The sequence below is a fragment of the Acartia tonsa genome, chromosome 2, assembly GCF_053477335.1.
Source record: "Acartia tonsa isolate MP-2025a chromosome 2, ASM5347733v1, whole genome shotgun sequence".
NCBI classification, from domain to species: domain Eukaryota; kingdom Metazoa; phylum Arthropoda; class Copepoda; order Calanoida; family Acartiidae; genus Acartia; species Acartia tonsa.
The window spans coordinates 38,720,039-38,734,970 of NC_137261.1; the positions used below are offsets into that span (position 1 = coordinate 38,720,039).

General features: G+C 41.1%; 1 protein-coding gene across 1 annotated transcript; it reads right to left on the bottom strand.

The window, feature by feature from the left end:
• Positions 1 to 5,316: 5,316 nt before the first annotated feature.
• On the bottom strand, positions 5,317 to 7,662 carry LOC145311768 (uncharacterized). The gene is made up of 3 exons (XM_080150755.1): positions 7,539 to 7,662; positions 6,406 to 6,748; positions 5,317 to 6,214 (listed from the first exon to the last, which is right to left on the bottom strand). Exons 2-3 carry the CDS (start codon positions 6,745 to 6,747, stop codon positions 5,618 to 5,620), a joined length of 939 nt encoding a protein of 312 aa, XP_080006881.1. The 5' UTR covers position 6,748; positions 7,539 to 7,662; the 3' UTR covers positions 5,317 to 5,617.
• Positions 7,663 to 14,932: the final 7,270 nt, after the last annotated feature.

A 14,932-nucleotide genomic window follows, 5' to 3' on the forward strand; every position in this document is an offset into this window, starting at 1 on the left:
GTTTTCCCCGTGTGCGCGGATTTGACGGTGCGTACGCGCGTTGCAAGGACAGGAGATTTCACGCACACACACACACACACACACACACACACCGGAGCGGAGCTACTCCATAGCATTTAACAGGGGTAATTTTAGCAAATAAAGAATTACAAGCTTCTCTCCTTCTAGCTCTAGTGTGATAAAGGAAAACCCAATCAGTTCCTGACAGCAGTTCAGACCCTCAACATCTATCTACCCCTACCAGCCTACCCTACAACCTCAGCACCTAACTAGTGATAAGTACAGCTAAGTTATACCTTTGCAACTAAACTACCAACCTAGTGATACAAACAGTGTTGGCTGTTAGGCTAGAAAGCCTCAAGTGACAAACCATTCATTTTAGTACTGTATAACTTTGTGTCCCGCCGTTGAACCGTTGACCCGATGGACCAGCCGCAAGCCCCAGGAGGTGATCAAGCCCCAGGATGGCTCCAGGATGACCCTCAGCCGGCCCCAGCCGAGTACCGCAAGCTGATGCTGAGCAATCTGCCGGAGTATAGAGGGCCGCCCAAGCAATCCTGGTCGTCACATATCCGCAGACTCGAGATGTCATGGGCGGCTTACCGCGTGCCACCTCATGATTCCCTCAACCGCCGCAACGCCCTCCTACTGTCACTGGTAGGGCAAGCGGCGGAAATGGCGTCCCATCTGTTTGGCGAGGCAGGCCAAGCCTTGACCTACGAGCAGGTCAAGGCCGAGTGTGAAATGCTATTTCGTCCTGCTTTTGAATCCCAAACGCTTAAACAAGCGTTTAGGGATTACAAGCAACACTCGACAGAACCGATACAGGCGTACATATCCACTAAATGTGCCCTGTATCGGGACGCCTACAGCCATGAGGATCTTGAGTTGTTGGTGGACGAATTAAATCGTGGAATTCGTAACGCCAATGTAAAACGCATCATGATGGGACATGAAATTACGAGTGTACCTGAGTACACTCGTAAGGCCATGTTTACCGTCACCATGATCACAAAGCAACTGAAAGAAGGTGTGTGCCTAGTGGACTCTACCGACGGGCTGACTGGATCCGCCAGCATCCAGTTGCCCCAGTATGATGATTCGGAGCCAATGGAGATTGGCGCCTTGGCTCCGGGTCTCCACCAGATGGGGAAGGTCGCTCCAGATGACAAGGTGCCAGGTCGCTGCTTCCGCTGCCAGGGGAGAGGCCACCGAGCTCGAGACTGCCCAACGCCTGTGGAAGTTAGCCTAGAGGAGAGACGCACCCAGCCACGCCGTGACCGTTCTACCAAGTGCGAGCGTTGCCACTATGACGGTCACACGGCGGCCGATTGTAGAGCTGACTGGGCCCAGGTAGCCAGCCGCAGGCGCACCGCCGATAAGGGCGCCCCTCCAGGGAAGCCCAGCAGAGTGGCCCACATGGAAGGGAGCGCGCCCCCAGCACCACCGCAGCAAGCCGCCCCCAAAGCTGCGGACCGAGCCGATGGGATGCCGCAGTTTGGGACTGTCCCAGCTAGGATCAACGTACTGGGCGGCGCGGCTGAACCCAACCGGGTTGGCCTAGGCTTCAGCCTCAACCATCTGGGGCCAGAGCTGATACAACCCAACAACATCGCCGAGCCAGAGGTCCTGAGGCCCCAGCCTTTTAGCCTCAACATGATGGAACCTGCCCGACTGAGCCTACCCAGCAAGAGTGGAGGGGCGCTACCCAGCGTCCCTGAGACGGTGTACGGGGAGGCCCTGGCAGCCGCTGAACGAGAGAGGCAGGAGGCGCTAGCCAGCGCCTCTGCATCGATGTATGGGACGCCACCTGGGATGACGGGGGGGTGCTATCCAGCGCCTCCCACCTGGTGCCTGGGGCGACAACCGTCGCCGCCACCGAGATACCTGGATCCTGGAACGAGCCAGCCTCCAACCTGATGTCTGGGGCGACAACCGTCGCCGCCACCGAGAGACCTGAGTCCTGGAACGAGCCAGCAGTCCCAGAGGAAGGGGTGACACCCGTCACCCCCAGTCAGCCAGCGCCACCAGCCTGCAGGGAGAGCCCAGCTACATGCCATCCAGAGCCCCCTGCCAGCCGAGGGAACCCAGCTGCTCAACATCAGGATAAGTTGAATTTGTTAAATGTGTCGTATCCAAGCTATTGTAAAACCCCAGCCTTGCCTGTGCCCCCTGCACCAGAGGCTGGGGAGATTGAAATTTTGGAGAATAAGGACTTGCCTGTGCCACATGCACCTGAGTTCCTAGGGCAGGGGAGGGAAGTGAGTAAGGGCGAGCCTGTGCCACATGCACTTCAGCCCCATGCCACTGGGCATGCTTTGGACAAGGGAAGGGAGCACTTGGGGCTAGGGGAGCCGACACCCAGGCAAGCGCCAGTCGCTTGCCAGTCTGTCATTGGGGAGGGTATCGGGGTGCCCCGGCCGCACAAAGATAACGCTCAATGGAAACTTGTATCTAGCCAGGAGCAGCCCAGCCGTGTCCAGCCACAAGAAGCAGACGTGACCAGAGCTGAAGATCCCCAGCCGCGTGTGCGAGGTAGATGGTTGCCTGGAAGCCTCTCCCATTGGTGGATGGTCCTGTGGGGCCTCCTGCTGGCAGCCGTGTGGCCTACAACCAGCTACGTCCTGGTGGGATGGGACTGTGCCAACCCCACCCACGTCACATCCTACAATAAAGAAAAGATGTGTAACACGGAGCCCCTACACCAGGAGGTGCCCCTGGGCCATGAAGTGCACGTCCTGCAGCAAGTCAAGGTGAGGGAAACAACCGGGTACAGTTGCCAGCTCACCGTGTCCCAGTGGACATTCAGGTGTGGGGTATGGGGTCACCTCAAGGTGACCTCGGTCCCCACCCTCATGAGGCCAACCAAGATAGACCCAGAAGCGTGCCGAGACCTGGCCAGGAACCGAGTCTACACGCTGCCAGGCAAGACCCAGCCACTGACGTTCCAGCTGAACCATCCCCTGTTCTTCACCATCGACATGGTGGGCGCCCTCGTCAACAGCCCCGAGGGGGTGGGTTGTGAAGGGGAGGACGTCCACTTCGAGGGCCAGCTGTACCGCAATGAATTAGTGCTCCAGGAGCGACGGCTGCTGGTCAAAGAAGAGACCTACGTGGTAGAGGATGGACGGGTGGAGTCCCAATCTGACCATCTGACCTTGGAGTGTCCCCATTCTGAGCTGTCCTGCATCACTGGGGAAGCAACCTACGTGTGGGACCACCTGGGGAGAGATTGCCCCTTGAGGCTGATCCGCAGCCTCCAGCCCAGCCTGGTGATGGATGCATACCTGGTTGACCATCAGGCCCAGTTTTTCATCAACATGACCAACCCCACCTCGATTGTGAACTGCGACTTCGAGGCCCATGCCACCAACCATCCAGCGTTGTTCGTGGCAGCTGACCCAGCCGCGGCTGCGCTGCCCAGAGTGTCGGCCAGGGATGTTGACGTCCCCCTTCAAGCCCAAATACATGCAGGTTATATTGGGTTTACCCTGGAAACGCGCATGAAAAGCACAGCAGCAGAAGAAGTAGCGGCCAACTGCTGGAAGCTCCAGCAACTAGACCCGGCCCACCCGGTGCGTGTCCAGGGGAGCACGTTCTCGGTACTGAGGGGAGACATCCTGCTGCAGCTGACCTGCCAACGCCATAAATACGTTGTCCGCGAACACAAGGAGTGTTGGGACAAAGTGCCAGTAGAACCCACAGGTTTTGTAGACGCTGTGACACGAGTATATAGTGAACACGCCACCAAGATTCCCTGCTCCTCCACCTACCCCCTGACTGTGCACGCGGAGGAAGGCTGGATAGAGTTAACCCCCGCTCCTAAGAAGAGGCCACCCCCGCTGGATACGCCTAAGCAATTGTTGACAGAGCCCTTAGATGACTTCAGTTCAGGGGGCTTGTATTCGCAGGCTGAGTTGAACGACTGGCAACAACTGCTGGCGTTCCCAGCATACAAGAGCGCCATGCTGACCGGCCTATCCTATGGCTCCTGCGTTCAGCAAGGCAGCTGTTCGGCCACAGGAGACCATGGGATAGTGTCCTACAACATTGACCGACTGGCGGAGGAAGGAGAGGCCGCCCTGGATGTCTGGGCTGGATTTAGACAAGCTATCCACGAGTGGGGAGATGGCGCAGCCATATTGTGCTTGCTGTTGTTGATCCTCAAACTGCTGGGGGACCTAACCATCATTTCTCTGGCAGCAGCACAAGGAGGCGTCCGAGCAGCCCTGAATGCGATATCACAAGTGTTCCTGTACCATCCAGCTTTGTATAGGAAAGCTCTGGCTAGAGCCAGGCTCACCCATGCCAAGTCCCGGGACTTTTCAGTAGACTGGGATGCCATTCCCATCGGCAGGGAAGCAGCCGAGGAGATGGTGTCTATGCAATCAGCTGATAGCGGGCATGACCGCCCAGGTAGGCCAGGACCGCCCTCTGGCAGACCCCGCGGCCCCTCAGGAGGACACCCCGCTGCTCAGACGATCAACCTGGCAGCCAGCGCCCCAGCCGCTGCCAACAACAACCAGCAGGCCCCACTGCTGACCGTTCCAGCAACAACTGTGCCACCAGCCAACCTGACACCTGCTGGCGCTGACCAACGTGTCCAACCCAAGCCAGCCTCTGCCTTCTATCCCACATTGGGAGCCCATCAACCCTGAGAAAACACTCACCACTAGGATTCCATTGAATCATTATCGTTTGTATATATCTTAGCCCTAAGGAGCGGACCGAAGGCCTCAACCACTGTCGGAAGTCTGGTAGGGAAACCCTCTCCCAGCCTTCCGAGGGGAGAGTTGTGGTATTCGGCAACCGTGAGCCATGCCTATGGCACCCCTGATCTAGGGTTCGGTGGAGGGTCAATGGCCCTCCCCCGAGTCCTGGGGAAGGGGTCTGACGACCCCCTCCCTATGCTTAAAATTAATGATTGAATCTGTCATGTTTATTATGGTTAACTGTATTCTTAATTCTCCCCCACCCTTTTCAGGGATGGGGGATCATTATTGCCCAAACTGACCATTGTATATGTATTATAATGCTTTTATGTTATGATTATTTATTCCTATCCATGTAGTTATTGTTTGTTGTATATAGCTTTAGTATCCTTTAAACCTTCAATAAAGTGACAACTGAAATAGATGTTGATTATTATCTATTGAATGCTAGAGAAGCGTAGCTTCTCTATAGTAAGGTGTCCACGTCTGTCACACTGCCGTAATCTAATTGAACTCCGGTGTCTGCCATTTATCCTCGGCGGATACCACACTATTACACTTTCTATTTTATTTCCTTTATTTTAATACAAATAAAAAAGATTGATACAAGCATTTTTTCTGTATTTCAAACATATAACTAATTAAGTCATTAACCAGAATAGGGGGTAACTATTAAACGTATATATAAGCATGTATATTACTAGATTACAGTATAATTCATTTACATATCAGGACAGCCAGCATTTTACCAACCGGCGACAGTACTATCACGGTATTTTTGTCAATTTTTGATGCAAGGATGTGTTTTAAATGCCGTGACCTACTTAGCTAGTTGTAAAAATGCTGGGTGCACCCGAATCAGTTCAGTTGGCACACAAAATTTGAGCAGAAACTGCGCAAGAGTATTACATCTTGTTCTTGCCCCAAAAGAAGTCATCAACAAACTTCTCCTCGGGAGTAGCTGCGTGCATCATAACCTTGACGGCCATCATAGCTTTGTCGTACTTGTCTCCGGGCATTTCCATCTTCTCCATCTCCTTATCATCGTGTTGGCCATAGTACGTCTCAATGTACTGGTGCATCTGGAACTTGACGCAGTTCATCATCTCGGCCTTCTTGGAGCACTCAAAGAAGATCATGTGTCTGCCGTGCTTCTTGGTCAGAGGGTGACGGTCTAGGGACTTCTGGGGCCAGGCTCTGGAAATATCATAACAGTCGGAGAAGCTGTCGGTCATCTTGCGAACGAATCCACTGTCCTGACCGGCAGGGCTCTTGCTCATAAACTTGGAGAAACTGTCGTAGCTGAAGAAGTCCATGTTGATCTCGCCAGAACCGTCCAACATCTCCATCTGTGTGAGGACACAGCTCAGATTGGCCAGCTTGGTCATCATGCTCTCCTTGAAGTCCATCATGTCCTGCATGAATTCCTCCTTGTCCTCCTCTGTGACCTCGAGGAGTCCCTCAGCCGCCCTCTTGTTTCTGTTCAAGAATTGTCCCCAAACCTAAATTAAAATAAGAATATGATATTAATTTTTATAAAATAAAGAAATACTTTCACTTATCATTATTGAAAACTGAATGTGATTTTCAAAAATTTGTCGAAAATACTAGCATAATAGTAGCATTACTATCATTATGGAAATAACTATTAAACAAAGTATTTTAGAAATTAAGAATATTGATTATAAATTACCTGTTCCCATCTTTGGTTCTGCTGAGTGTTACCAGCTCCACCCAAAAGACTGCTCAAGGCGGGGTTATTCAACAGACCACGCAGAGCGTTAATCTGTTCAGCGTTGATGGCGGGGAAGGGCTTGATACCGGCGGCGGGACCGCTGAACATGGGGGACTGGATAGACTTGCAGAATTCGACAGCCTTGTACTGCTTTAGGGACCACTCGCTCATTTGTTCGTGTCCGTAGCAGTTGGCCAGCAGGTTGTACTTGTTGAGCTTGTGCATCATATTCATGTCTACTGACTCCCCAGCTAGCACAGCTAGGGGTCCTAGAACTGACAAGATCACTAGCCTCAACATCCTTAACATAAAATAAACTTTAGTAAGTCAAATATTTTTTAGTTATAATTTTTAATATCCTAAAGAGTTGGTTGTCTATTGGTGTGTTACTTTGATCTGTATTGTAATAAAATAAGTTAGAAGAACAAATCAAAAAGTAAGAAATATGGTTTTTTTTTTTGGGGGGGGGGGGTGAGACCAAATACTTAATATGAGTTGAATCTAAATTTGAAAAAAGGGAAAAAACATCATAAGAAAATCGATAATTATAGAAAAAGTTATGCTTGGAAGAACTTTTAGATTTGTAACATACAAAAGCTATTATAATTAAAGCAATTAGTATTTCAATTCTAAAATTTTTTTTGGAATAATTTGTATTATTTATAACTAAAATATTTTTTGTGGTCTTAACATATCATCCAAATAAAAAATTATTAAATGTTATTTTATAGCTAAAAAAGTATATAAATATATGCTGCATGCATTTGGAGATATCTTAGAAAAAAGAGAAATCATAAATAAATCAGGTACTGTAAAAGTCTTACTCTAAAATGCATTTCATTCAACTAGACTTTTTTAGAAAACAGACACAAAATACATGTAAAATAGTTTAAAAGATGAGCACTTCTAATTGGTATTAAATGCCCTAAATAGCTGTTTAAGAATTGAATAACAAATCAAAAAGGTAAAATATATTAGATAGTTAATCTGTTTGTAAAAGTGTATCTAATTTGTGTAATTGCATAAAATCTCAAAGTAGCAAATTAGAAAGCCAATAAAAATTGCTCTGTTGTTATAAAGTTAATGTTCACCTTATCTGTGTAATGGTTTAAGACCAACTGATGGCTCTAGCCTCCTGGTCATAACACTTAAATAGGAAATTTACAGTTTTCTCTGCGTCTTTTAGAGAACACAGGGCTAAATATAAATCAACTGAGAAAAAAATACAAAAAAATGGATTTATAACAAGAAATTTTACGTTATGGTTGATGGCCTTTGTAGAATTATTTTTGTTAAAAATATTTTTGAGAAAGAATAATAACCCCTGTTGTATGTAGTAGTGACAGGAGAATTTTACTTATCATGATGTGGTGCGCTCATATATATGTGTTTACAGAAGCGCCTTTCCACCTTTAAGCAAGGTGTCCAGTAATACAACCACAAATCAATGTTTTTTTAATAGCAAAAATTTTCATATATTTCTAAAGATTGAATTACAATATAATTTATGTGATAAAATGCGTAAAGATTGAATTACAATATAATTTATGTGATAAAATGCGTAAAAAATGTTTGTCTTACGGTGAATACACTAGCTATCGTGTAGGTCCTAAAAACATTCTAAAAAAATTATTCATTTGTACCTAACATTCATATTTTGTATAATAAGAGTAGTGCCTTGCTCTTAGCTCATTCAAATTAGATTTAAGGACTTCAATTAAAACTTGTTCAAATTAAATATAATCTATCATCTCATAAGGCATTAATCTAATAATAAATTTTATCAAATAAAAACTCAAATTATCTTTCAATTAACCAAATGTCTTTTTAAATTTTTTATAAAAATCTTCAAAAGATATATGAAAAAAAAATTTGATCAAACTTGCTTTTTGCCAAGAAAATATAGACTACTTTTTTAACTTATGCTAATAATTCTTCTCAATATGTGTTGCTAAAATATAGTTTTAGAATCTTTGTAAGGATCGTGCGAGTGTTTACTTTGCTTTCGAATGCTTTATCCTTCCTCCCTCTTTCTTCACACTCTCTCTTTTTATCTCTTTGTCTTTTTTTATACTTCCTTTCTCTCTTTTGTTCTCTCTCTCTCTCCTTCGTTCGTTCAAGTCTCTTCACATGTACAGTAATTCAGGAAGGAAAGGATAATTGCATAAAATTATTCTATAAATCTTTCTTTTCCAATCAAATGTATGCTACAAAAGACATAATTTCACAGAAAATTATCGTAGATGATTATATTTATCCTATTAAATGTTTTCCAATCTCTGTATCCCTGAAAAATATATGTATTTTGTTGTTTTGATGTTTCCAAATATATGATTGGCAGTTTTTTGGTATTAACTCTTGTTTAGCTTAAAATAATAATAACAAGAATAACACAGACTACGAAAAGAATTAAAATTATTGAAAATATTATAGAGTTGTTGAAAAAGAGTTGTTTGAGCTTATATTACAAATCTACTCTTTATTTTGGTCTGTATATCGGTTTTACAGAAAAATGTGATTTCTCGTTTATTTTCATAGACAAACTACAATCTTTTTCAATACAACAATAACATGTCTATTTTTAACGTGATTACATCTTTACTTTTTTAGGCAACAATTTTTCATTGGATTTCTGAAAGAAATATTTAAAGGAGTTCAAGGTAAAATGTATAAGCGAAGCATCTCTATAAAATAGTCCTAGAAAATATAAGTTTGTCCTTAAACAGCATACTGTGTTTTAGCATTTGAAACAAATTTACATACCATTTTGAACAGATTTATAAATTTATATAAAATGCTGATACTCTGTAAGTTCTAATTATTTTATGGATGTTGTCATCCTTGTTAATGTAGAAATATGTGGAATATTTCATTATGTCATTTATTAACATTTGTTATTGAAGTTGCTTTATAATATAGGTTTGTCCGTCTATGAATGCAATGTTATTCAAAGATTCTCTACCCAGTTTCTCTTCTCAAACACTAAAATTGTTCTTAGAATTCTTAAACTTTCCAAATCTTAAAATAGAATGAAATTCCAAGATTAAGGATTAGAGAGTCAGTTGTTTTAACTTGCATTTTATAATCATATTCTCCAAGTGAAGGAACAAATTATTATTAGACTGTTTTTTTACCTTTTTAGTTCTTGAAGTTTCTGATAATATTTCTTGTAATGGTTAATCTATCAAGGGTACACATTCGGGTTCAATAAAACATGCCTATTTTTCTATCACCTATAAATTACCTCATATGGGCGAGCCTGCTGTCCATGACACTGTATCGTCAGAATCAACAACCAAGTATAACTAAGGGAGCCAATATTTCCTTTTTATATCCAAACGCCTGGGGTATTAGGTTAAGTAATAGACAACCTGCTCTTTGATGTCGCGACCTTTATCTGGAAGTCATAACTGTTTATGGTAATGAGTTGCGCCTATTTTGAGCCTAGGCATTCTCCTTACTTTTACTATTAATGTCTCGCATCAGAAATAGCATCAATAAATCCTTTTTTTTAACATCTTTAGTTATAATGCAGTGTTGAGCCGAGAATGGAACCCCTACGACTATATATTAAGCGAAGTATCTCTCAGTGATGTGAATGTACAAGTGTTCATATTTTTGTTTGTTCTACCTGATTTCAGAGCTTCGCTGATATGGATGTTGTCTTTCTAGTTTTTAAACAAACTTAATTATTTAACTCTCAATAAATCGTCATAAATCAATTTATTTTAGTGAAGAGTTGATTTTATGAAAAGAACCTTACCATTACCTCTACTGTACTAGGTTTCATTTGATTAGAGTTAAGTAGAATTTCCAGGAATAGAAGAGAAAGACAATTTTCAGTAGAACAACAATGCCAGAATAACGATGCAAAAATCTAACATTACTTTCGAACACAATATTTTCAAAATATAAATATTTCTAAAGCTAAGTTACCTCGAAAACAATATTTCATATGCCGGTTATTTCAATAATTTTTAGTAACACTGTCTGTCCGTCCGTTTCTAAGTGTATGAGTCAGTTTCGCTATGGGTCTTTTTAAGGCCACTGAATATCTGCTCTATAACTCACTTTGTCCTTTTGTCTACTTTTCATGATTTTATTTGTGTTTATCTACTCATGAATATTATCAGCCTTGCTTAAAACTGAAGAACGAAGCTGTGTATGTAAAGGGAAATGCATTTAGAATTGTTTATCTTCCCTGTGCGAATTTCAACAATTAAGCTTCATTTAGACACGCAGTAGTTACATCAATAAATCTAGGATTTAAATCGTTTTGATTGATGTAATATGTAATATATTTTTTTGGCCAGCAAGGAAATTTGTATAAACAACAAGTGAAGCAATTACAGCAAACAGAGTAGTAAGCTTTTTTGTGCGTAACGAAGATTCTCGCTATTCTCTGAACCAATATACTTCTCCTTTACAGTGAAGCTTCCTATAGGTCCTGATATGGTTTTAGGCTATTTGTATTTTTATAAATAAGGATGGGTATGGTTTTAGGCTATTGTCTACCCTTCCATATCACTTCGATAGAGTCTCTAGATGCTAGGGGCACAGCCGCTAGTCTGTTATACAAAGTAGCTTGATGTCTTTTCGTCTGAAGCTTAAGATCTCGGTAACCGCTGAACCGAATGAGCTCTACTCTTCAGAGAATGTACCTACTGGTCCTGTGGTGGTTTTAAGCTATTTTCTTGGGGGTGGGACCGTGGGACACCCCCAACCCCCCCCCAAAAGATAAAATATGAACCCCCTCAAAAAATTAACTTCTTTTTTGTAAAAAAATAAAGTAATTGCTAAACTGATTGGGCTCTGCTCTTCAGTGAATATACCTACAGGTTCTGCGGTGGTTTTAGGCTATTTTCCAGGATGGGTGGGAGACCCAATTTAAAAAATCCCCCCCAATTTTTTTTGTATTTTTTTAGTAAACAAAAACCAGTAATTTGGGTGGGAGGAACCACCACCGCACCATGGGGCAAAGCTCCAATGAACCTTCCTCCCTCCCAAAAAAAAATTATTTTTACTTTAAAGTTTTTTATTTCATTTATTAAGAATATTTTTGAATAAATTTTTTGAAGGTTGTCGTAAATATAGTTGTTAAATGTAGATGATATAGGTATTAAATATAATTGTTAAAAATTTAAAGTCTCTGTGTAATAAAGTCGCAAATATAGGTATTAAATCAATTTTTTTTAAATACATTTTCTGTAAAGTAATTGTTAATAATATACAGTTTCTGATAAGTATAAAATAGGGTATTAACTAAAGTTTACGCAGATTACATGAAACACACAGAATACAGGACATTTTTCCCATAACTTCTATGGGCAAAACCCCAAGAGGCTGAAAGGTTTAAAACGATTTTATATTGGAGAGGGATTTCCCAATACCTCTTGGGGTGAAGCCCTTAGAGGCTAGGGTCGAAGCCACTAGTCTTTTATAATCCAAAAAAAACAAAAACAACAAAGTTAAGTAAAAGACAAATCAAATGATCAATAAATGTCATTGAATGCAGCAAAAGATTATTTACTCTCGGAGTATAACCTTCTTTTTAAAAAAATGTAGTTAACAATTAGATAAAGCTGACCATAAAACCTTAAACTATCCAAAGGGCAGTTAAGATGGATTTTTACCTGAAACTTGTTACCTCGGGGAGTGTTTAGAAACATTTAATTTACGGCCAGGTGTATATATTTATATCTTTTGTTTACAAATTACAAATACCCATGCATTTGATTACCTGTCTAGATGTCAATACAGAGCCATAGATAATGATATGAGTTTTGATTAAATATGGACAATACTTTTTCCCTACCCTAAGAGTAAATGTTAATGTACCGATGAATTTCCTCTTACGCGTAAGACTGCTATCCATGACATTCTAACGTCAAGTCCAACAGCCAAGTATAACTAAGGGCAAATCTTTTCTTTTCTGTTCATACAGCCGGGGGCATAAGGTTAAGTAACACTCACAGACAACCAACTCTTTGATTGCCCTGCCTTTGCCTGGAAGTTTGTCTGTGCATGGTAATAAGTTGCTCCTGTTTTGACATTCCCCCCTACTCTAACTATTTATGTCGTGCACCTTACATGCAGAAGAAGGAACCTATTTCATTTTAATCATTCGTTTTATAACCTCCCCCGACGACGAGTAGATAGTATTGATTACAGAGTTACTACGCTTTCTAAATTGTACCTAACTACTACAGGAATCATCATGCAAAGTTTGGAATCGATAGGACAATTCTAAACTGTTTAAATTAACGAAAAGAGCTAACTGTGACGTACGGACGGACGGACCGACCCTAATTATAGGAAAGCTTCGCTTATAAAAAGTTAAAAGACCCATAAATAAAATCTTAACCAGTTGCCCAGTTAGAAATTAATTATCCTTGCGGCCACTCACTGCAACCACACACAAACACAAACACACTGCTAGACACACACACAAGCAACCAGCATTCCTCTAGAAAAGTGATTTATGCACTTTTATTTCTAAAACATGACTTGAGCCATTTTTTTGGCACAATTATAAATTGGTCAGTGTTCAGTCATTTCAACTAATAATATTTCATCTAATTAGTCCAATATTAAGAATAATTTTTTAAAACACTTACTAAAGTCATATCTTTCTCAAAGCTGAATTTCTTTAGACTTCTACACATAGGTTGTTCAATCAAAGGATGGTCTTATGATGCGATTAATCTAATAAGTTGATTGTTTTTTCTATTATAGGAACTGTAATATGAAAGGTTATTCAATCAAAGTGTTCGATGATCAGTGATCGCAACATGTTTTTTACTAATTATATTTTTTCCTATTTTCTATTATTGTAAGGATACTAAGAAGGGAATGAACTCTAGAGTTAGATAGATGAGTTGGAAAAACCCACAAATAAGAATTAGGACAAATTTTAACCAATTTTAGATCTTAAATAAACAGATTATAATGTTTTCAAATCACGTTTCGAAAGTTTTAGAATTCTTTGATTTAATTTAGACCCAAAACAATTTTTTCAAAGAGAAGATAGCAGACGCATAGCAGACAGATAAAACGGACATAGAAAGTAATAATGATCAGTGGTCATACGAATCTTCACAAAACGTTATAAATTTATCTTTGATTAAAACTTGAAAATATCTATTTACATCATTTACACCGTTAGAAAGACAGGCAATGGAATCTTAGGAGTAAAGATATTTCTCTTGGGAAGGTGGAGGTACTCTCCAAAAAAAATGTTATAAACCTGTGCTTCTCTGTAAAGGAGAAACAAAGCGGTTAAGCGGTTAGCAAGATCATTCGGTGCAGATAGACAGACAGACATTCAGACACAGCTCCTGTTACTTTTATATTTGGTTGTCTTTTACATTTATTATCATAGTTGTTTTAGGTCTGCATAAGAAAATATTTTGGTACAATTTTACCCCCAACTTTGATTTTTAGTTTTAGAAAAAAAAGAAGAATATGGGAGTCATTTTTTCTAGGGACGATTTCTCTTGGGAGGTTGGTAGCTCCGTCCCCTAAAATAGTTATAAACCTTCCCAGGACATATGAGATGCTTCACTGTATAGGAGAACCATATCGGTAAAGCGGTTAACAAGATCCGTCTGTGCAGATATACAGACAGACTCACATACACATATCCTATTACTTTTTATAAGGATTTTGTTTTCAATCTCTATTATTATATGTGTATTAGGTCTGCATATGGAAATATTTTATTTATTTCTGTACAATTTTATTTTATAGAATTTCATAAAATTAAGAAATTAAAAGCTTGGACAATCTTGCTTATAGAGATGCAATGATTTCAATACAAATCACTTTCCGGTTGTTATTATTACAGATTAGACTGCATGCTGTTATCTACGTGGTTTAAGAGATGGTTAAAAAAATGTAAATGTGTTTTACAAAATTGTGAGACTTTTTTAGCGTGACAAGAACAATTTTGTTTAAAATCAGCAAGACTAAAATTAAATTTTTATTCAAATTAGCAAATACTAATTTGTTACTTATGAAACCTATATGTAGAAAAGCTTCAACTGTAAAAATTCTTTTTTGAAAAAGAAATATCATTTTATTCCTACTGATTAATATATGTTTGTTGTCAACACTTTCTTTCATTCTATAAACTTAAATGTAGCGCATCATTAAATATTAAAGCAAGTATAGTTTCATGTAAATGTGGCACGGCTTTTTAAAAATTTTTAATACCATATTGGATATCGAAATGGCTTTTGTTCAGTTTTTGGTGACCTTTTTCTCTGATTCGCCAGGGACGTCCAAGGAGGAGGGAGGGTAAAGAGGTAATTACCCCCCCCCCCCCACTAAAAAATGCTTGATGTCCTTGCCTATATGATATAAAGATTACCCCCCCCCCCCCTTTAACCCTTAACGGTCGGGGGGGGGGGGGGCGTTGAACGCCCCCCCATCCGGTTTTTTCTATCTCATTTTCTGTGTGTAAAAGATAAAGAGCCCAAACTGC